At 41.6% G+C, this 23,270-nt stretch overlaps 1 protein-coding gene across 9 annotated transcripts in view; it reads left to right on the forward strand.

Annotated features, from left to right (window-relative positions):
• Window positions 1-707: 707 nt before the first annotated feature.
• Window positions 708-23,270, forward strand: part of usp9 (ubiquitin specific peptidase 9) — a 39,700-nt gene continuing 17,137 nt past the window's right edge. For 5 of the 9 annotated variants that reach the window (XM_070838722.1, XM_070838726.1, XM_070838724.1 and 2 more), the window contains exons 1-24: window positions 708-982; window positions 5,783-6,051; window positions 7,680-7,825; window positions 8,319-8,398; window positions 9,034-9,146; window positions 11,012-11,230; window positions 12,246-12,361; window positions 12,511-12,762; window positions 12,873-13,008; window positions 13,108-13,260; window positions 14,683-14,787; window positions 14,958-15,164; window positions 15,310-15,446; window positions 16,690-16,728; window positions 18,212-18,345; window positions 18,464-18,554; window positions 18,936-19,049; window positions 19,160-19,388; window positions 20,429-20,524; window positions 21,199-21,410; window positions 21,728-21,968; window positions 22,216-22,365; window positions 22,779-22,899; window positions 23,033-23,163. In XM_070838722.1, coding sequence (XP_070694823.1) covers window positions 5,950-6,051; window positions 7,680-7,825; window positions 8,319-8,398; window positions 9,034-9,146; window positions 11,012-11,230; window positions 12,246-12,361; window positions 12,511-12,762; window positions 12,873-13,008; window positions 13,108-13,260; window positions 14,683-14,787; window positions 14,958-15,164; window positions 15,310-15,446; window positions 16,690-16,728; window positions 18,212-18,345; window positions 18,464-18,554; window positions 18,936-19,049; window positions 19,160-19,388; window positions 20,429-20,524; window positions 21,199-21,410; window positions 21,728-21,968; window positions 22,216-22,365; window positions 22,779-22,899; window positions 23,033-23,163 — 3,324 coding nt within the window. In that variant the 5' untranslated portion in view covers window positions 708-982; window positions 5,783-5,949. The remainder of the gene's footprint in view (window positions 983-5,782; window positions 6,052-7,679; window positions 7,826-8,318; window positions 8,399-9,033; window positions 9,147-11,011; window positions 11,231-12,245; window positions 12,362-12,510; window positions 12,763-12,872; window positions 13,009-13,107; window positions 13,261-14,682; window positions 14,788-14,957; window positions 15,165-15,309; window positions 15,447-16,689; window positions 16,729-18,211; window positions 18,346-18,463; window positions 18,555-18,935; window positions 19,050-19,159; window positions 19,389-20,428; window positions 20,525-21,198; window positions 21,411-21,727; window positions 21,969-22,215; window positions 22,366-22,778; window positions 22,900-23,032; window positions 23,164-23,270) is intronic. The other 4 variants (XM_070838727.1, XM_070838728.1, XM_070838729.1 and 1 more) reach the window with 1 other exon arrangement.

Genomic DNA, 23,270 nt, shown 5'->3' on the forward strand with positions numbered 1-23,270 from the left:
CCATAAACTCAACTTTTCCATACCTAAACAATAACTCCAAAAGTTAAGACTGTTTGTCATGTTTGTGTTTTATTTCTCCAGCCATACTCTCTCTGGTTAATGCAGAAATTGTTATTTTTATGAGAATATTACCTATTATTCTAAGAACACCTAACATTTACCATGCACGGTAGCTAAATAATAGTTTATATACCACAAACTCAACTTTTCCATATGCAAATAGTCTTAAACTTTGGAGATATTCTTTTCCCATGGTTGTGTTTTATTACTCCAACCATTCTCTCTCTGATTAATGCAGAAATGTGCACATTTGCATTCTGTTATATCTTATTAGAATATAAACCTGTTCATTGTACGACCAGCCCGTGCGATAGGAGGCGATATAGTCAAGTGCGTCAGGTTGCTCTATTTTCTTTTTTTAAGTCAAACTACGGATTGGACGTCGCTTCTTGGAGCCGGAGTCATTTATGAGAATTGAGAGGGGGATTTATACCCTTTCCATTCAGCGGGTGTTGTGTTTGCCGAGCTGCCCTCGATTGCGCTGCAAAGTAGCTTGCAGACAACGCGGACTGTTGGGAGTTCAACACAGTCGTCTGGCCCCGGTTTTCTCCCCTTTCTTTCTTTTCTTTTTTTTCTTCTTCTTCTTCTTTTTTTTTTTTTTTTTTTTTTTTTTTTAAACTGAGCAGCATTTGTGTCCGACTGCGCTTCCGCCATGTTGAACTGATTCAAGTTGTGAGTGACTGCTGGGACCGAAGTGACAAGCCCCAGAAATCGGACTAGATAGAGTTAGGGGGGCTGTTACCGCGCCGGTGACGCAGGAAAAACACCCAGAAGCAAAAGGAGAAAACGCAGGAATTAGAGCTTGTCATTAGATCTTGACACTGTCACCAATATAGGCCACGTTTATGTAATATACGACGACACCACCGCTGAAGGCTGGTCGTAGCCCGTGAATAGAGGGGGAAGTCATATCAAATTCCTGGTGAGTTGTTAGCTAACTAGCTTGGTACGCTGGCTGGTGATTGTTAGCTAGCTACTGCTAGTATTAGCAGTCAGCTGGTGGTGGATTCAAGGTAACATCACTGCGTTTGGGTTACTTGTGTTGCTGTTGCCGGTGCCGTTTTCTCTTCTAGCTACTGCTTATTGAAGCTTTGTCAATGTCAACGCGATTAAACTGCAATTCATGCTCCTAACAGTAGTCTGATTAGCTTAACCCCGCTAGATGCACTGACGCCGAGCTAGCGCTAGCTACCCTCAAATGGCACTCGGTGCTGTCTACAGACTGAAGCAACATTTCCTATAAGCGTCTCATGTTTACAAGTTACCGAAATTTGGTTACCCTCCACTCACAATTTCTTTTATTTCATCAACGCTAGCTGTATCATGACCGCAGTGCTGTTAATATTTTGTATCGCTCAGGCTTCCCGGAGCTTATTTTCAGTTTGTTTTAGCCAAGTTGTAACTTAGACGATACAGGTCAGAACACTCCACAGTAAATTTCAGGAAATAGACGACTCCCCTGTCACTAACATATTTTACGTTATCTAAGATAGCTAGCTAGGCTGGCTTATTTTGAATGCTGAAATGGCTGCAAAGTGACGCTAAGCTTAATCGCAGAGTGCTGGTTTTATAGATGGGGAAACTAGTGAGTTGTCGAGTCATACCAGCTAGCGGCTTGTCAAAATAGAAACGTTAACTAACTGCACCTTCGGGTATTTACTCGCACGTAAGCTAACGGTTAGCTAACCTGTTTATCTATACGGTGCTCCCCGTTAGCACGCTAGCACGACCGATGCTCATTGTAAATGGCGTTACGGGAACATGGTGGCCCAACAGTAAGTCCAGGGAGAGTGATGTTGGATCGATAATGATTTTAGCTATTCGTCAAGCTCTCTGTGTGCTTTAGCTCGCCCGCCTTGTAGCAAAGGCTTGCGGGGCAAGTGTAATGACAGGCCCGGGCGAGTGATGAGGCCTGCATGTCTCAGCGCAATGGGCTTTGGACGTCAAGGCCGTCGCTGCTCTGCTGTCTGGGCGGATCGCCTTGCAGGCTAACCTAACGATAGTTGCTGCAGCTAGCTAGCAGCAGGCGTTAACTAACTAAACCACCAGCTGTTAACGGTAGTTGACGGTGCTAGTTTGTAATGATAAGTACGCAATGTCATCGTCTACTCTACGTGCATCTGGACTGTCTAATTTTGAAGACACTGCTAGCTAACACACACACACATACACACACACACACACACACACACACACACACACACACACACACACACACACACAATGTTGCATGGCCGATTTCTCCGTCCATAAGATGTGTGTGTGTGTGTTTTTTTAGATAACAGTAACATTAACGTTTAAAAGCCGGTTCAGTCCAAAAGGCCGCAGTTGCACCTAGCTTAGCGCCTGTCTTAGCAGTGGCTGCTGATGCTTCATGTGTCACTTTTGATGAGACATAACATTATGCTTTTGTGCGACAATAAAGTAACCCACCCTTTACCCCCATTAGTAGATGGTTAGCTTGCTGAGTGGTTCCACTGATGGTAGGTTTAGATACAATACACGATGTGACATTTTGTTTTCAGGAAGCCAAAGGTACTCGCCAGATTTGATCCCCTGTAATAATGACTGTTATGTACTGTCAGTAATGACAGCTGGAAACCAGATTGCTGAAGCAGATGTCTCTGGCCACCTGTAAAATAGGAAATGATATAGTTTCGCTACCCTTAAACTGAGAAAACACTAACTAAATAAACTGTACTGTATTTCACCTAATTTGTATCCTGCAAGAAGCCAATGGCTCGCTCACTCAAATAGGTTTATGGTCACTACAAGTCAAACCGGCTGCTTTAGTACGCCCATGTTAACTTAAGGCCCATGCTCGTAAGAGAGGTTGTTGAGTTTCTCCTCAACAACTTTAGCAGTTATCGTTCCTAATATATTTAAGGGTTTGGATCTTATACGTCTCATTTTTGTATAATTTGCTCTTAAATTTTATTCTTCTAACCAGGTATTTGTTGATCTTAAACTATTGATCTTTCTGGGGAGAAGACAGGTGGATATAGGCTTTTACAAAGTAAGATAAATGGAGATCATAATGATTCATGTTCTTCTATCCTTTTGGAGCTTTGATTCACAAATGGTGTGTTTTTGTATTATATTTAAACACTACCAAGTCATGTTCCCTTCCCTTTATGATGCCCTGCTCTTTATTTACTTTGATCATGGTTATTTCAGTGGAAGAGGATTCATTGCCAGGCAGTAAAACTGATACAACCATTTCCCAACCCCTAATTGCTTATTTTAAAGTGTTACACTTAAGCTTTAGTGCTGCTGATATGAAGGCATTTGTGCTAATGTATTTTGCTTCTAAACATCACAGCATTTAATTCGTTGTTCCATCATTAGCCAAAAATATCTGTACATTTTGGCAGTAGAAAAATTGATCAAATTGTATTTGAAAGTAATCTGTAATGATACCTTGTCAGTTGAAATGTAGGGTGATGCTACCAGGATTATTTGTTGATAACAGGCAAGTGCCCAAATTGGCTGTGTGATGTTGAAATGATTGTTATACTGACATTTAAAGGTAGATTTTTATGTCATACAACCTAGATCTTATTTTTGTAGTTATGCCCATCTTTCCCATCTATTGGGGATAAACACTTTGCACCCACTCTAGTTGATTGCTGATGGGATGTGGAGATGTCTTGACATTACTTAGAAGAAAACAGGGCAAGGAGTATGTGCATTCAGACAATCATGCAGGGATTTAAAGAAGAAAAAAAAATTGGCATTTTGCCTTTATTTGACAGTCAGAGTTTAGAGAGACACAAGAAGCATGGGGCGAGAGGGACAGGACAGAGATGGGGGTATGACGTCCACTAAAGGTCTCCTGGCAGCAATTGAACCGTGGCAGTTGCAGTTATGTGGTATGCTCTCCAGCTATTAGGCTAATGTGTCCCATCAGGCAGGTGTTAAACAAATCTCCAGATTAGACAAATGTATTTGGAATAGAAATTGAAAGCAAACACATTACCCAAACCTGCTGTGGTGCACACACAGTTTTCCTTCGCAGTGAGGGAATCTAACTAACAATACAGGTTTAACCTCCAAATAAACTGGCTTAGATAATTAATCTGGACAAACTGCTGCCTTGTTTGAAATGCTCTGATTGTCTGACTGCTCACAGTTCTTGCCCCATCTGACTGTGGTATGTAGTAATGCCACCATGGCAATTAACTTCTTACTAATTTTACAACTGTGAAATATACTTTTATATTTATATTTGTATTATAATAGGTAAAAAATAATGGCAGAAACAACATAAGACCCAAGTTGTGAATCAGTGAAGACTAAGGTATTGAGACAAAGCATCCTAGTGTTGTGTTATGGTAACAAAAAAAAAAGTGGTAATTATCACTCTGTACCTTCTCGCAAATTAGTGCACAGTTTATAGGTAAGGATGAATCAGCTGATCAGGCGCTGACCAGAATGAACTTATATGCGTTCCTACTTACGAAGCCACTCAGAAAAACTAGCAAAAAAAAAAAATCCATCCCCAAGGTTATGTCACCATACACACTTGAGACTGTACGTTCATGTCTGCCCTTGCACAGAATTGTGATGGCGCTGTTGGCTGGTGGGTCTTCCGGCAGGTAGTATCCTTTGGCTGTTTGTTCTCAGTGTCTATTGGAGGGGTCTGTGTTTGCATGATGCCACAGAGGCTTTTGGGGTGCTCTGTATCTGTAGCATTTGGTATGCCCCGAGGGTTGGGCGAAGTGTTAGCCGTGCCTCAAGGCATCTCATCCATCTTTGCAGCTGCTGTGACAAAAAATGCAACAAGTTTGGGGCAGTGTTGTTGTTGTAAGGTTAGATCGGCTTGCGGTGACAGTGGCCACCGTGGTACCGTCTGCTGAAAGATATGTAAAAATGTCTGCTAATAATGTAATTTGACCAATGAAGCTTCTGTGTGGTAATTTAGAAAAGCATGCAGTTGTGGGAGACAGCCAACAATTGTAAATGTAAGATAATGCAGTAGCTGACTATGTTAGGTGTAATTAAGATGTAATGAGTGAGAACAAATGGGATATTCAGAATCAAATTTAATTCACTGATCTGTATCAGGCCTCAAAGCCTGGCTGGAGCATCCAAACTAAACATCCACTGTGTCTACACATTCTAAATTATACATTTTGTAGTTGAAATATATATAATGATATATTTTTAACATGTCGTCTTTTTCAAATATAAATCGAGACATGATTTATATATTTTATATTGTATACGTGCATGTGCTGTCATGTACACTTATCTCATGTATATAAAATGTACTGTTACATCAATTATTCCTTATTTCTTCAAGCATCTTTGCATGCTGTGCCCTTACGCCATTGTCTTATAGTATTTTACATTTATCACTGTTTAATGCATATCTGTGCATTTTAATTAAATGTTTATGTTTACTTTTGTTTAGCCTTGTTGTCCTTAGGTGTATGTCTAAGTGCATTTTGAGCCACGTAAAATCAGTCAAATGTCTTTTTTTGTTTACATATACTTGGCCAACAAAGCGGAGCCTGTAGTTTGGTCACTGAACACAGAACTTTTGTTTGGTAGTTTTGCAAGAGAATGTGGTTAATGTTAAAGGTTAGAACAAGTTGAGTTAGACAGTAATTTCTTCAGCACAGGATTATAGCCACCTAACCTATTTTGCTTGTGTATTGCAAGTAACTTAACCAGCCTGCTGATAACTCTGACCTTTACCCCCTCCTCCCTGCTACAGGTTATGCAATGGTCTCAGCGGCACATCCAGATCTCCAGGTGCTTGTGTCCCTCTCTCGTGTGTTCGGGCTCTCTTCCCTCTGCTCTACAGCTGAGGTGGCTGTGATTTCCCTCCTGGCCAGCGCTCCCTAAGAGGCCAAGATTGCCAAGATCTGCCCTGTGGCGAGCATGACGGCCACCACGCGTGGCTCTCCGGTGGGGGGCAATGATAGTCAGGGCCAAGGCCAGGCACCTGATGCTCAGAGCCAACCCCCACTGCCACAGAACCAGGTCAGCATCATCTTTCCAACATGGTCAACATAAGACATTTGCTTACAGTCTGACTGGACGGTACACTTGCTTTCCGTTGGGAGATGCATGTAATTAAAATAACCGGTGAAGGGAGAAGGAACGGAGTGTGTTTTGCAATCTCTTTTTGTTAGTCCAGACACTGCAGCACAGTTTTTTAAGAGATATTGCTCGTACCTAACCACACACAGATGCCAAAGGGGACGAAAAGGGAGGGGAGGTGGGAGCGGAAAAGAGGGAGAAAGTGAGTGAAGGCGAGGCATCAATGAACAGAGCCTCCTGAGTGATGGATAAAGGATGTGTGTGTGTATGTGCAGGCCCGTGTTGGTTAGAGATGAGCCGTGGTGAGACGTGAGAGGGAAGCTGCCTATGTAGGTCAGCCAAGCAGAAGGAGCCTTCACCACACACCCCCACATTTCATATTTCTCAGTTGTGCGTCTCTCTCGACTGCGTGTATCCCTCTTTTACTCTCCCATATGCAGCTGCTCACACCACCGCCGATGTTCATACACACTCATTAGATGAGGAAAGAAATAGAGACGGTGCTCAAATGCACATTTATAGATGCACATTGTTTCCTTTTCCTTCCAAAATTTCTATTTGACAGCACCATAACAGAGATACACCTCTCACTTTTTGTTTCCTGTGAGTAGATAAGGAAAAAACAGCATTGCTCTGTATGCCCCATACAATGAGTATAATGACTTGAATGGCTTTGTTTAAGGGCCTTTCAGGAGAGACACCTGCTTCTTTATACCTAAACGCATGTACACTTAGTGACCAGAACAAATGAAACCCTACCCCCATACAAGAGGAGAACTCGGCCTTTCCACTGGTATATGTCACTATAGAAACAAGTGTGTGTAAAGTTTCACTTTTGCTTTGACGTTCAACAAGTCAGACGCATCTGGATCTGTTACGCAGTCCGTTTTTGTTGTTTTTGGATTAATATATGAAAAAAACATAGCCATTAGTAAAATTATAATCATTTCTTCTAGGAATGTAATGAGGCAGACTAGTGCATTGAGATTTGGGCCCCCTCAGGCATTTATTTATTTATTTATGGATTGATGGATTGGTACCTCACATAGCCAGAAATGAGCCAGGCCTATTTCTAATCCTCTGTTTGTTTTCTCCGGGTACACCAGTGATCAAAAAGGCCCCTTTGTGCTCCATTAAAACAGTGTAATTGCACAGCCTTGTTAACGAGTGACCAGACGTGCACACAATAAATTAACTGCAGCCTGCAGCTTCAGGTACGGATGACATTGAGTGTTGGTGAGCTAAGAAGCTGCTATATCTCGCAAAATAGTTCTTCAGAACAATTCTTCGCACCTTAAAATGAGGCCATCAGTTGATGTATTTGAACTTGATGTCTGTTTATGCTGGAGCTGAAGCAAAGCAGTCTGAATTACCTTTTCATTGCATTATGCAGGTGTTAAAACTGTTCTGACGGTGTATCTATACTGGTTAAAGGATGCATAGAAACTTTTTTTTAGGAGGATTTAATCTATTCAACTGTGACGTTGACTTTTTTTGTTTGATACCTCACATCCACAGAGATCAATGGACATTCTATGATTCTAATTGTTTCTAATTTTCTTTTCCAGACATCATCTCCAAACTCATCTAATGAGAACTCTCCAGTGAGCCCACCAGATGAGCAGGGCCAGGGGGATGGGCCCCCTCAGCTGGAAGAGGAGGAGCCCGCCTTCCCTCATACTGACCTAGCCAAGCTGGATGACATGATCAACAGGTATCATTACATAATTCATTGATTTCTTAATGTGTTTATTTTCTTTTTCCTCCATGTGTGTTGACTGACATCCTATGATGTCTGAGTCACCAGGCACTCCTGTAGTTCCAGTTATTTTATTTCAGGCCACTTGTTTTGCACATCCGGCTCTATGTTTTTGTTTTTACTAAATTTAGTCGTACACTTTATGAAGCGTGTAAATTTATGAGTGAAAGTGAAAGCATTTTTAAATCGAGCTCATATCAGTACTCCATGAGCCTGTGTCTACTAGAGTCCTTCCACTGATCTTGTACGCCTCCTTTGGGGCGCATAAAAAGCGTCACACTCAGTCTGAACACATCACCACCGTCACACTCACACAGTTAAAGGGCTTAACAGCAAGGTGAACTGAGCTGTTTGAGGTGCAGGTAGACATTATCTATGCAGCATCCAAGCTTTTGACACATGATAGTTTTTCCCGTTGATTTATATATATATCTTTTTCTCCTCTCAGGCCTCGTTGGGTCGTTCCAGTTTTGCCAAAAGGAGAGTTAGAAGTCCTCTTGGAAGCAGCTATAGACCTGAGTAAAAAAGGTAAGAATGTACAGTGATGCTTTCTGTCTATGGAGATGCTTTGTGGTGTTCAGATCGTGCTTTTTTTTATAATAATCATTCAGCGCAGATTGGTTGAATCCTCACAAATTCAATTAAGTATAGAAATTACGGCCTCCACAGATTATTAGTTTCATTTTTCAGTAATCTGTACAATATTTTTCATTTATTACCTTAATGTTGATTATAGTTTAAATGGTGAATAATAGGCCACCACACGTTTCCAGAGCCCAAGCTGTCTTTCTCAAATAGGAACTTTTTTTGTCAGTCTAAAATAGTGTAAGACATCACCAAAGACATGTAATTTACTATTATATAAAACAAAGATTAGCAACAAATTCTCACATTTAAGAACAACAAATGTTCATCTTTTGTACTTGACAAATGATTAATAGATGAATATTAATAGGAAGAAATGTTCACAGTCCATAAGGCACTTAGTGCACTTAGCAGATTGTTGGAGTTTTACCATGAAAGAGTGATGAATACAGCGTAGGCATGGGGTCAGTGTGAACACAATAATATGATGTATTAATGAATAGCATAATAGTTGGTAACTTGTAGCACATTTTATACGAATGCTGTGGTTTTAATACGAGGTGCGTCTTTCCTTACAGGACTGGATGTGAAGTGTGAGGCATGCCAGAGGTTTTTCAGAGACGGTTTGACCATCTCCTTCACAAAGATCCTGACAGACGAGGCAGTCAGTGGCTGGAAGTTTGAGATTCATGTGAGTTCTCATTGTTGCTTTGTATTTTTGAAAAGCTGACTTTAAGCCAAGCAATCAATGCTTTTTAAATTTTTTTCTTTTCTTTTCAACCCAGAATACATTTAAAACTCTTCTGTTCAGTTTTTATGAAAGGAAATATGGCTTATGTATGTGACGTGCATACAAGCTCAATTTTAGAGGTAAAGACTGACCTGATGGGGGATAATAATTTTTGGAATTTGACCTCACTTTCACTTCCCACAGAACGCAATAAGTGCACTTTACTGGTTTCAATGGGTCAATGGTGATATGAAAGGCTGACAAACCTGTATATTTGTCAAGAGACATGACTCAGCACAGCCATCTTAGTTTTATTTCTTTGACATCGCTGCCCTTATCTCACTGGTTGTGTGCATTGTTCAGAATTGGGTCTTGCCTGTAAATTGAGTTTTCTGTTTGGTTTTCTTAGAGCTGAGGGAAAGCGGCAATGTCAGCGGTGATCAATGATCTTTTTGTTAGAAGTAGCAGAGGCTGGCTGTTGTGTTGTATTAGGGAGATTGATCTCTGGAACCTTTTCACGATAAACCAGAGAGACAGACAAGGACGAAACTGAGCAAAACCTCTGTGTTTCTCCTGTCAACCTTTAAAAAAAGTTTATTATTTCTGTACATTACACAAGATTGTACCAAATTTTTCATGATCCCCAGCTGCTCTGATTACTCTTATTAACCACTCAAATCATCCTCCTTCAGATGTGTGAACCAGTCAGGAGCCTTGCAGAAAGGCCACTGGAGTGTCATTATATTAATGATATGATTAGGAGGCACACTTGTTATTTGTTTATGTGGAATTCTCTAGTTTTGCCATCACATGTTGATGATGTGATCTGCAAGTAAAGGCACCAACATGTCTTCTGTCCTCGGCGTAAAACATGAGACTTGACAGGTAGTCATTTAAGGAGTCAAGTCTGTGGCAGCTGCAGGGTAACAGAGGAGAAGCCATGAATAATAAAGCATTTCTCATATTTCCAGGTACAGTGTATATAAAGGTGTCAGTTATAGCAACAGTGTTTGTGCAGTTGTGTTTAATTGACTAGATGAGCAGATGACTTTAATGTGCATAGCTCTGTATTTATGTACAACGCAAGATGTGATAACGATTGGAGCAGAAAAAAGTCAATAACTGATTAAGTGGCTGATATTTTCCCACTCCGCTGCCCATGGGAGTAACCCAAAATTACTCGGTTTGAGACCTAATACAAAACTTGGCTAACGAAAACAAAACAAAGTGGTGCCTTGTGACAAATAAACAAGCTTTGCAAAGCTCTGTGAACATCATAGTTTTGTCTATAATCCAGTCGGTGTGGTACAGTCGCTCCAGAGGATGGATCGCCTGGCAGCCGGGTGGTTTGCTGGTGGATTTACAGAATGGAGGGTAAAACTACAAACGACAGGCTTTTTGGCTGGTTGCCAGGTGTTTAGCAAGCTAGGCTATCATGGACTGTGACTTTTGGTCTCTCCATGTCAAACCGTGATCTACGTCCCCAAATGAACTGGTGGAGGCTGCGCAGCCATCGCTCACTATTGGAGCCAAGTTCTGTTTGTAAATTGTCCAATTGGACAGCGTAGTTGGTCGACCTTTAGTCAAAATATACCTGTTTTACACACACACACACACACACACACACTTGGGTGGCATATGTGTGGAAAACTCTGGATTTTCAGCTCAAAATGCAGTGGTATCAGTGTTGTTCTCTCTAAATCAGAAGTACACTGCAGCATTTCTGAGGAAGGACATTTTTCAGTTGGCCTTGAAATTCTCTCTCACCCACTCTCGCTTTCTTTCTGCCTCCTGTAGTCTAATGTTTAGTATGCCTTCGTTCACAGAGGTGTATCATCAATAACACACACCGGTTGGTGGAGCTGTGTGTGGCCAAGCTCTCTCAGGACTGGTTCCCTCTACTGGAGCTGCTGGCCATGGCCACCAACCCTCACTGCAAGTTCCACATCTACAATGGCACACGGCCCTCCGAGACTGTCCCCGCTGGAGCACAGCTGGCCGACGACGAGCTCTTCGCCCGACCACCAGACCCACGCTCTCCTAAGGTGAATCACTGATGCAACATGGAAACCGTACACCTAATGCAATGTTCAACACATGGACGCTTTAATCCTTTTTCTTCTCCTTACCAAATTCAAATTTTTCTTAAAACTGACAATGTTGCAATTTTCCCTACATTCTGTGATTTATTACACTTTAAATAATCTAGATTTTGTCTCTATTATATGACAAATATTGAGGTTTGTGGACAATTAAAAATCATCAAAACAGACTGGGTTCTTCCTCCAGAGGACAGCTGGCCTGTCCTTTTTTTTTCCTCCCTGGCAGAATCCACATTGACATTTTGGTCTTACCGTGTGGGCCCTTATTAAACAAAGAGAATCCCTCCGGTGTTGCCTGATAATGAAAAATATAGAACTCGCAGTCCATAAGACACTTAGTGGTTCTGTCAGAAAGCACATTGTATAAAGGAGAAGGTGGATACACCAGAGAATAGGAATTTCACAGTGAAGGAGTGATGAATACAGCGTGGGCATGAGGTCACTACGAACAGTACTGCAGCACTGCTTGCCTGTCTGCCTCTGTTGGCAGAGGGCCCAGGACGACTTAGGTCCCACGGTGCAGCTATTAAGTCGTATTTGCTAGTGTTTTAATTTTTTAGGGTTGGGATCTAATCAGTCGTTCCTGAATGTTAAACTCGAGTGCAAATTTTGTGTCAGCTTTTATGTTTTTACATTGGCTAAAAAGTTAAATATTTGGTCAGTCAGAGCTGTTTGAATTATTTCCTGCTCCACCTCCAGTACTGTGTCACTTTCTCAATGCTTTAATGCATGTAAATATTGTTTTTCAAGCTAAATTACTGTGAACTCACCTGGAGGGGAAAAGAATCCAGAAATTTGTTTTCTGGATCAAAGGAAATTAGTGTCATTTATAATCCTAACATGAAATCTCTTTGAATGGAAACTGTGGACAGTTTGAATTAAGTGTCTTTAATCTGTTGACTGAGAGACGGTTTAACAATGTGTTTTTGTTTTTTTTTGTTTTTTTTTTTATTCGCAGGGTTGGTTGGTGGACTTAATAAACAAATTTGGCACGTTAAACGGGTTTCAAATGTTGCACGATCGCTTCATGAGCGGCCAAGCACTGAACGTCCAGATCATCGCTGCACTTATCAAGTGAGGCTGCTGTTCACTGAAAATGCATGATATTTTGTAACATGCTAATGGGCTTTCCCTAACATCTTATGGACTAGCAAAGAGCTATCAGTGAAATGTTGATGTTCTTACAAGGCTGTGTGGCTGATTTTGTGCTCTCTGCGTTACAGGCCTTTCGGCCAGTGTTACGAGTTCCTCACATTGCACACAGTAAAGAAGTACTTCCTTCCAGTCATCGAGATGGTTCCCCAGTTTCTAGAGAATCTCACAGATGAAGAGCTGAAGAAAGAGGCCAAGAATGAAGCCAAAAACGACGCACTGTCCATGATAATCAAGTCTCTGAAGAATCTGGCTTCTCGTGTACCAGGGCAGGAGGAGACCGTGAAGAATTTAGAGATTTTTAGGTTAAAAATGATTCTTAGGTGAGTATTAAAATATCTATCAGTTCTTATCAGAGTGAGGAGTTTGTCAGATTTGATACATCTAATATGATTTGATGTTAATTCAATAATCGCTCAATTTTCTTCACCAGGTTATTGCAAATTTCTTCTTTTAACGGCAAAATGAATGCACTAAATGAAGTTAACAAGGTGATCTCCAGTGTGTCTTACTACACTCATCGGCATAACCCTGAAGAGGAGGAATGGCTGACTGCAGAGCGCATGGCGGTAAGATCAGCTCCTAACTTCTGCACCTTGCATCAAAGACTTTTCTGTATCTAAAATCGGCCGCTCCTGTCTGTGTCTTTTTATCCTGCCCCTCCTCAGGAGTGGATCCAGCAGAACCACATCCTGTCCATTGTGCTAAGGGACAGTTTGCACCAGCCGCAGTACGTAGAAAAACTGGAGAAGATCCTTCGCTTCGTTATCAAAGAGAAAGCTCTTACAATGCAGGATCTGGACAACATCTGGGCTGCACAGGTACATTGCAACTCACAGTACTTTTTAGTATTTCTCTAATGATGAATTGTTCGGTCAACGAAGCGATAAATACCCATTAGATCCACTCTACGATCATCTCTAAGTCACAAGTGGACTATTTTCTAGTGGTGTGACACAAAGCATGCTAAGTCTGCATGTTTTTATGTTTGTATGTAGTTATGTGTTTACTTAACTCTACATTAAGCAAATAATGTCGTTACTTCTTACCAATATTTAGTATTGGTGTAATTTGTTTGGACCAAAACCAGCAAAATTGGTCAAAGCTGTTGACGGATGCCCTCCTCATCAGAATACAGCAATACAGTAGTGCAGCACTGCCGCTTGAGTAATTGTGATATTTTATATGTTGCACCAGGGCTGATGTCTATAATATCAATGTGCTACCAACTGCATTTCAAACAAACATAGTATTAAATAGTGACTATGAACCATTCGAAGATTATTTGAAACACATACACACAAACGCCGCCGCTACCGCTGCCAGACGCAGTGGGTGTAATTCATTCAAACTTCTCTACATTGTTGTTTTTATTATTTCCTTTCCTGCTGAAACGTGTTGGCAGTACTACGCATTTGGATTAAAGCAGACGTTGAGGCAATCGCTGCCCACAACATCCTCCGTTCACCAAGTGCCGTAGCAGGTGGGGCGACAGAGAGCCTGGATCAGAGCTAAGCTAACTGGGCTTGTTTGCAAGACTGCTTCTAGTTAAAGTCCTGTTGAGGGAAGTTCGACTGGATGAAATGGGACTTATTTTTCATTGCTCAGCCTGTTTGTGCCCACATCTTTACAGAGATCCGGCTTCATCTCAGCGCCCCGTATCAACCTACTGCTCCCCAACAGGCGTACCACCAGGTGCTGGTATAAATGAAACAAGACAACAGTCGTATAAACTATTTTTGTGTGATTTTAACAACAATCCAAATATTCACAAATCATGGCCCATCCCTACTTTCAACCATGTCGGTACAGGTTATGCCCGCGTGATGTATTGATGACACACACGGCTGTAGGTTTGGCTCTGGTCACACCTTGAGCAGAAGCTGTGTAGGGATTTCTGGTACAACTTCACCTACTTCCATGGTGCACAGAAATAGTCTTACGAGGTCAAAGAGTATGAAGAACAACTGAACTGTGGCACCAGTGCTTTTCAGGCCCTCATCAGATGACCCTGATGAAGGGTTGGTCTTTAGGGTTGGACGTCTTCACACCTATACTATAGTAGGGAAATATTACATTAAACTTAAGTTCATGGCACAAATCATACAAGATCTTGCTGCTGATTGTCACTTGTCTGCATTGCAACTGCAGCATATGCCTGAGACTGCTGGGACGTCAGGTGGTGGACATTAGAAGTGTTTTGTTAACCCAACAGTCGGGTCGTTGTCTGTGTACGTCCGCAGGCTGGTAAACATGAGGCCATTGTGAAGAATGTCCACGACCTCCTGGCCAAGCTGGCGTGGGATTTCTCACCCGAGCAGCTTGATCACCTTTTTGACTGCTTCAAGGTGAGTTGTAATATTCAATCAATCGCAGATTAAAGCTTTTTGTACACAGTAAGCTTTGGCTTTTCATTCATTTGTGGCTTAATCACATCACAGTCAAATTGTCACATCACGTAAACGTACTGTTGTATGCGCTGCCTTAACATCTGGGCCTTGATATTCCTCTTGTGCAGGCAAGCTGGACCAACGCCAGCAAGAAGCAGCGTGAAAAACTGCTGGAACTTATCCGGCGCTTGGCTGAGGACGATAAGGATGGGGTGATGGCCCACAAGGTCCTCAACCTGCTGTGGAACCTGGCACACAGCGACGATGTGCCTGTAGACATCATGGACCAGGCTCTCAGTGCTCACATCAAGATACTGGATTACAGTTGTTCCCAGGTACATGTTGGTGAATGTGTTTTTCAAGGTTAATAACATGCAAAATAACAGATGAAGGGCTCAATGCAAATTCCTTGTATGTGAGAACCCACTTGGCAAAAAGTCTGATTCTGAAATACTGAGGATGTTTAATTTTCCCTCACAGGACAGAGACACGCAGAAGATTCAGTGGATAGATCGCTTCATAGAGGAGCTACGAACCAATGACAAATGGGTGATCCCTGCCCTGAAGCAAATCAGAGAAATCTGTAGCCTCTTTGGAGAAGCCCCTCAAAACCTCAGGTAAGACCATGACGTTATTTTACAGGAGCACACACGGGACAATCCTAATTGTGGCAAGTATGAAGTGCTTATTTGGTATAGCCGTAAAATATTTTACTCTGAGTGACTGTTTATTTTGCACATACTGCATGAACACCCATAAGAAAAGCAACACAGCACTTTTCATGTTTGGCCAGCTCACATTTGTGCCATTTTTATCACATTTGCTCAAATGCTGAATCATGTCAACTCGTATGGATAGTGCCCAAAAGTAGTAAATGACCCAGCAGATAAAGGTCATATTGTTGTAAGGTGCATCCCAGTAATTAACCATCAGTGCTTACCAACAGAATTTTTTTTTAACTAGTGTTAAATATCTTTCAAATCATCAGTCTCAACTTTGTGATTTTGACTGTTTGGGCATTTTCTGAAAACATGTCCCACTGAGTGCGGCCATGAGTCATCTTAAATTAAGCATTACACATATTTGGCCTCTTTTTTTTTGTAAGTTATGATGGTTTGGGGCAAGAGATGTTCTCTTTTTCCTTTGAGTACACTGAAAGGAGCTGAACTTTACACTTAATTTATTTGCTTTGTTATAATATAACAAAGTAAACACTGTAATTGCAGTTGAAAGATGGTGCTGGGTGATTTTATTAGACTCGGGTCCAACGTTAAACAGTCCAAGCCCGTTCCTAAATTCTTGTCGATAGCTGACTAGCTAGTTGTCGGTCTTGTCCGCTAGCTAAACTTGTCAAATAATTGTATAGTAAATATTAAGTTGCTAATTGTATTTAGATTAACAATTATTTAAATCACCCTTTTTCGCAGTAGACAGTTTGACTTGTCTTTAGTAAGAAAAGCACAATTATTCCTTACAATATGAACGTTGTCCCAGTAAGCTGTGAGATGGACTCACAATACCATGAAACGTTTTCAGTGTTCATTCATTTTATTTTTTACTCATGTGCTCCTGTTTTTACTCCTGACATGCTAATGTGAAAATTCTGGTTTGATATACATGTTGATAACAAGTGTAGGTTTAATATAATCTGTCATCTTAATATCCATATGACATGATTCACTGTCAGGCAGCTGCAGTTGTTAAAAACAGACATTTGAACCACAGTCACCATGGTAAAATTGTTAAATTGATATGGAGTCATATTGTCCAGCGTTACTCAGAAATCTTTTTTGATTTGAAGTAGTGTTTTTCTCTAGTCCATGTAGAAAATTTGTAGTATACATGCCTGTTGTTTTTCAGAAAGAAAATGCCAATTAACATACAAACGAACTTAGTGGGGTAAGTTGAGAGCTAATTCCAGGGTTCTATCTGCTTCTGTGTTACGTCAAGTCTAACTTTCTCTTTGACATGTTTATGATATGTACTATATAAAATGTAAATCTCTGTCATGAATCTGCTTAAGCAATTTTTTTTCATGGGTTTCATCTCAAATGACCAGCTGCTATACAGTTAGCTCTGAATGGAGGAGGGGGCAGGATGGGACTGGGGGACATTTAACTGTACTTTCTCTGCTCTTGCTGTCAGAAACCTTATTAGACTAGATACTCATCTGTCACATTCTCTGTAGCATTTAACCTTAGGTTTAAGATGAGGCTGAAGAGAACGATTGATTATAGATTCATTTCTAAAAGCTGTGGTCCCAATCATGTAATATAAAATGTGTATAATGCTAATGTTATATAATGATTATCATAATGACAGTTATTTATTTATTCTTATTATTTATTTATTCTGTTTTATGTCACTTAAGGTCAATCAAGTAATATAATTAGAAAATTGCATGAGACGCAGTAGTTTGTAATCTAGTTTTTCTAGATCTAGTTGTATTTTCAGGTTGGATAAAGTCGAGGTGTGGATACTGAAAGCCAAGCCTAAAAAAATATACACGAGGCCTGTTGCATGTACTTTCTTAAAAAAGGGTGTCTTTGGGCAAACTTTCTAGAGGCACTTGGTGGGAACTTTTGTGCAGTTTCTCAATACTAAACGCAGAATACTCCTTTAATCTAGACAGCTCCACAACTAAATGAAAGGTCCTTTGAGATGGAGCCCCATTCTTCCTGATGCCAGCTCCTTTCAGCACAAATCACTCGATGCAAAATATGAGGGGCATTTCATGCCTTGGAGCCACTTCTAATTTATGCTAATATTGTTTGCCTGCATTTGATTTGCATATAGATGTTTTCCTTAAGTAATGTGGTTACACTAGAATCTGTTTTTAAACAATAGGTCTATTCACTGCTACAAGTAAACTGAAGTCATGATGGAACTGCAAATTTTAGATATATTAAATCTGAGCCAACTCTTTAAAATTATAAACTAATGATAAAAAAAGATGACTTGACATTGGTAATTCAAACTGGTTTCAGTATGTTGCACATTCCCGTCTGGCTCTTTTAAAGACATAAGACAATTGAAACATGGCTTGCAGGCTCATTTGGTTCTTGAGTTTAGTTTTCATGCCAAAAACCTTCTCTTATGTGGAAAACAAGGCAGGAAATGTCCTTTATTGATATGACTTCTTCTGCTGGTTATTCCATGACACATGAACACACTATACACCAAAAGCTGCTTTCTTTATGTCCCTGATAGAAACAAAAGAGAAATCAGTCATGCTACGTTTTCATAATCAGAAATTGCGTTACCAAAAATATGCAATGTCAGCTTCATTCTCACTTTGTGTTTTAGCCTTACTTGCTTCCTCAGTGAATGTCCGTGTTTGTCCCCTTCACAACCTCCACTCCTCCCGCTGTTCTGTCTCCAGTCAAACCCAGAGGAGTCCTCACGTGTTTTACCGCCATGACCTGATCAACCAGCTGCAGCATAACCACGCTCTGGTCACCCTGGTGGCTGAGAACCTCTCTGCCTACATGGAGACAATGAGGCAGTTCTCCAAAGGTACACTGCTGCAACCAGAAATGCGATCACTCAAACATTTTCCTTTTTATAGATGCAGGACATGGATGGGGGGTGGGGTGCAGTGTCTGTATTGTAACTTGTATGTGTGCTTTTACAGAGGAACAAGCTGAGTTTGACCCCCAGACAGTCAGACCAGGAAGCCGCTACAGCCATGTCCAGGAAGTACAGGAGCGACTCAACTTCCTGAGGTACAACATCACCATAAACGTCTCACACTCAAATACACCAAATGAGCAAGGGTATCGAACCACAACTAGGAATGGAAGAAATGTATAATGATCCAGCATATTCTGCCCTAAAAACTGCTTTACCTTGAGTTAATTTGGGGTTGAATCTCTCATAGTCACTCAGATCAGCTGTAATATATAGTACATCCACAGTCATGTCTGTTAGCCACTAAGCTGCTTAATTGAAGTACCTTGTTCAACAATAGTGGGCAAATGGGGAGGGGCACATCACCAGCAATTATGATGCCTGTCTGGGACCAGCTGCATGAGCTTCATAAGCACGTTTCTCAAACCCTCAGGCTACTGGTGTCCATTATTGATTTTCCTCTATTTTTTTGCCAGGTTCCTGCTAAAAGATGGCCAGCTGTGGTTGTGTGCCCCTCAGGCCAAGCAGATCTGGAAGTGTCTGGCTGAGAATGCAGTGTTTCTGTGTGACCGTGAGGCCTGCTTCAAATGGTACCGTTTAAGTTGACCTCTTCTTGCCTCCGGCTTGTATGAATTCCCTCACATTTGTTAATCAGCAAATGTCTGCTCTGAATCTTGTGTTACTTTCCTGTCGCCCTAAGGTACTCCAAGCTGATGGGTGATGAGCCAGACCTGGACCCAGACATCAATAAAGACTTCTTTGAGAACAACGTTTTGCAGTTGGACCCGTCTCTGCTGACGGAGAATGGCATGAAGTGCTTTGAGAGGTTCTTTAAGGCTGTCAACTGCAGGGAGGGCAAGCTGGTAGCCAAGCGGAGGGCCTACATGATGGACGACTTGGAACTAATAGGCTTGGACTACCTCTGGAGGGTGAGGAGATTTTGTTGCTTTACGGTTTTACAAAATGTTTTTGTAATTTTTGGAGGCCTATTTTCTTTCCTTTTTTATGCTATGTACTTTTTATAATAGTTTTAAGAAACAACATTAAAACCTGGAAAAGAGAACTCCCTTTAGTCACCATGAACACCACGTAAATCCACTACTGTTTCCACTACTGGACTGGATGTTTGGTACCAGGTTTTGCCGGGAATTTTTAAAGTCTGGGTTGAGTGAATAAAAAGAAAATTGCGTTTGCTGTTGATAATAGTTTTGTAGTGGCGAGTTTGAGCAGGATGCCCCGTGTCGCTCAAGTGATGATTCTCTCTGACCAATCAGTGGTCTGCAGTGTTTTCACTCCACCTTTTAGTATCGCCTCACCTCGCTTGGAAACTTGATGGAAGTACCATACTATCCACAAATTTTGCCAGTGGAACAACAAAAAAAGAACATTTCTCAGCGACTAGAGTCGAGCTGAGCTGTGTACCATGCAGTGGAAAAGGAGCAATACAGTCATAAATCTGATTTTAAAAGATTCTGGTTCGACCATTTTTAAGTTTGTGTGTACAGCAGAGAAGAACAATACTGTGTTTGTTTGTGATTATGATATATGTAGGGTGATCTGACTGCAAGAAAAAGCTTTGATATCATGGTCCTCACTTGGTGCACATGTGAGCAAATGATGCTCTACTCTGCGGTACACTTGTAGCCTTGAGGTAGGAATTGCAGAGTTAACAAAAGAGTAGTTGACAGTGGAGGTGGGTATGGCTGGCAGAATGCGTGTGTTTTTGAGACTCTCTTCCTGCAGAGCCATTTCTTTCAGGTATTGTCTGTTTGTCACTACATTGTAAGAGAAGAAGCAGCGGTCCTGAAGTGCATTGCACCTTTCCCTTACTCTCGTATTCTGAGCGGTCGATAATGAGGCTCCTCTTTACTTTAACGCCTTGAAGCTTCACAGACATGTATACGTTAAAGTCAGACTCTGACAATCATGTAGAGAAAAATGACCTTTCTTCTATGTTCCCCTCTCCCAGGTGGTAATTCAAGGAAGTGATGACATTGCCAGCCGAGCCATAGACCTGCTGAAAGAGATCTACACCAACCTGGGACCAAAACTCCAAGTCAATCAGGTAAATGGACTCTTTCACTTAGAGCAGAGGTTTGATCTGTTTGCTTTTACGGCTGCTGCGGTGAAAAATTCCCACTGTAGTGATGAATGGTGGCTGAACGGTGCCAAATCCAGTATTACTGCTCTTTTTTTGTTGCTTTTTCCCAAATTACTTTATGTAGTCTGATTGAGTTTTAGTGCTTTATAAATTTGCTTTATTGTTTGTTTAATATCAGATATATTTTTGCTTTTTAAACAACAACGATGACACAATTTTAAATGGAAACTGTCGCATTTTTTGGCATTCAAAGTTGGAGCTTCTCCTTCATGATGTTACCAGGGCTTCTGTTTTCCTAGTGTGGCGAGCACAGCTGTCCTCCACAGATTGTTTTACAATCTCTACTATCCACCTCAGGTCCTGCTGCAGGTCCCTGCTGGCTGCATCCGCCACTTAGGGCGTGCTTTCTCTCGCACAGTAGCACCAGCCCCATTTGTTTGGGGAAAAATGTGAACATAGCGGTTGCTTGGCATCCCCTGCTGTTGGCTTGTTAATTGCTCAGCATTGCAATATTGCGCCCTACTTTTTCCTTGTCTTTTTCATGTCCAAGCAACAAATGTTGTCCTGTTAAGAGGTCAATTCCAAGCATTTGTGTTCATGAGAAGTTACATTGCTCTTCCTGTTCACTTTCCCTTCAGGTTGAGATTCATGAGGATTTCATCCAGTCGTGTTTTGACCGCCTGAAAGCATCGTATGACACCCTGTGTGTGTTGGACGGAGACAAAGACAGTATAAACTGTGCCCGACAGGAGGCTATCCGCATGGTGCGAGTTCTCACTGTGCTCAAGGAGTACATCAATGAGTGTGACAGTGACTACCACGAGGAGAGGACTATACTGCCTATGTCAAGGTACAGTCGGTGAAACTGTGCTTCATTTGTTCTGAATAGGTGTTAGCGTACATCAAGAGTTACCAAAGAGTTTCAGTGTGACAAAATGCCTGCACAGACACTGCAGTGAGTTACACATTAGAATTCAGGTGCATTACCGTTCTCTAAGTTCAATAAATTGTTTCACAACATAACCTGAGGGCCTTCCGTTTTAGTGCGTATGCTCAGAACAACAAGAGCCTCATTCACATTTATCGCCTTGTTCGTCCCAGTGAGATAAACAAGGTGGCGTGTCATTGCTGTCTCACTTAAACCTCTTTCTTCCATTTGTCTTGCAGAGCTTTCCGTGGGAAGCATATCACACTGATCGTCCGTTTCCCCAACCAGGGGCGGCAGGTAGATGACTTGGATATCTGGTCGCACACCAATGATACAATCGGCTCGGTCCGGCGTGGCATCTTAAACAGGATCAAAGCTAATGCTGCACATACCAAGATAGAGCTCTTTATTGGCGGAGAGGTTGTCGATCCAGCTGACGACAGGAAGCTGATTGGACAGCTCAATTTGAAGGACAAAACGGTGAGAATGTTGGACTGATGTTATTCATCTGTATCAAAAAGAGAAATCTTCTCATTACAGGTGTTGTGGAGCAGCCTCTGCTTTATGTATGTGCATACATATAATAGGCATTAATTGTTCATTAATAACATTTAAATGAATAATTCTAAACATTGTACCCACGTCAAAACACTTGATGACACAAAGGTTAGTTTTTTTTCATCCATTAGATCAACTCACAGTAATTTTTTTCCCTTTGTTTTCATAGCTGATCACGGCCAAGCTGACCCAGGTGAGCGCCAACATGCCCTCAAGCCCAGACAGCTCCTCTGACTCATCCACTGGCTCTCCTGGTAACCACGGCAACCACTACAGCGATGGGCCCAACCCTGAGGTGGAGAGTTGTCTTCCTGGTGTGGTGAGTGTACTACACAGTTACCGTATGAGCTGCACAAACGAAACCATGTTCTTGCTGCGTCCAAATACTTCACTTGTGCCACTTGTGCGTGATGTTTAAACAAATCATTGATTAACCATGTTTAACAGTTAGGTGTGACCAAAAATGTGAGGCAATCCTTCATAATAATTTCCGTGGGTGCAATAATGTGCAGTAGTTTTTATTTTTTTATCAAATGGCTTATTTATTATTGTCTTTTAGTCAGTTTAGACCCTTCTATTGTAAATTCACAATGTGAAAATGTCAACCTCGTTCAGCCGTCACGTTGGCCACAGTGACCAGTGTTCTAACCCCATAAGATGCAGCGCTGTGTCATTGTGTGTCGATCAGTATGTGAACAGCAATTCTTTAACACCCTCTGCTTTATTTCGCAGATTATGTCGCTGCATCTGCGCTACATCTCCTTCCTGTGGCAGGTGGCTGATCTGGGCTGCAACCTCAACATGCCACTACTTAGAGATGGAGCTCGCGTTCTCATGAAACTCATGCCCCCAGGTACGCATGAAACTGTGCTGTCAATATTATCCAGTAAATTTACTTGATGAAAACATTTAAATTTAGTACACAGTACAAGTACGCAGGCAGTGTTAGCCCAGTGCTCATGTTTGTGTTGTTTCTGTGCCGTCAGATAACACTACAGTGGAGAATCTGCGAGCGGTGTGTCTGGACCACGCCAAGCTTGGAGAGAACAGCCTCAGCCCTTCGCTGGACTCGCGCTTCTTCGGCCCCTCACCCTCACAAGTGCTCTACCTCATTGAGGTGGGTGTTGCTGTGCTTTCGCATCACAAGTTGTGACACCTTTTGTGCCCTGATAACCATCTTTTGCATTCTCAGCATGACAACCCTGTAATGCAGCAGTGTGCCAT

This window comes from Pempheris klunzingeri, chromosome 10 (genome assembly GCF_042242105.1).
Source record: "Pempheris klunzingeri isolate RE-2024b chromosome 10, fPemKlu1.hap1, whole genome shotgun sequence".
Classification (NCBI taxonomy): domain Eukaryota; kingdom Metazoa; phylum Chordata; class Actinopteri; order Acropomatiformes; family Pempheridae; genus Pempheris; species Pempheris klunzingeri.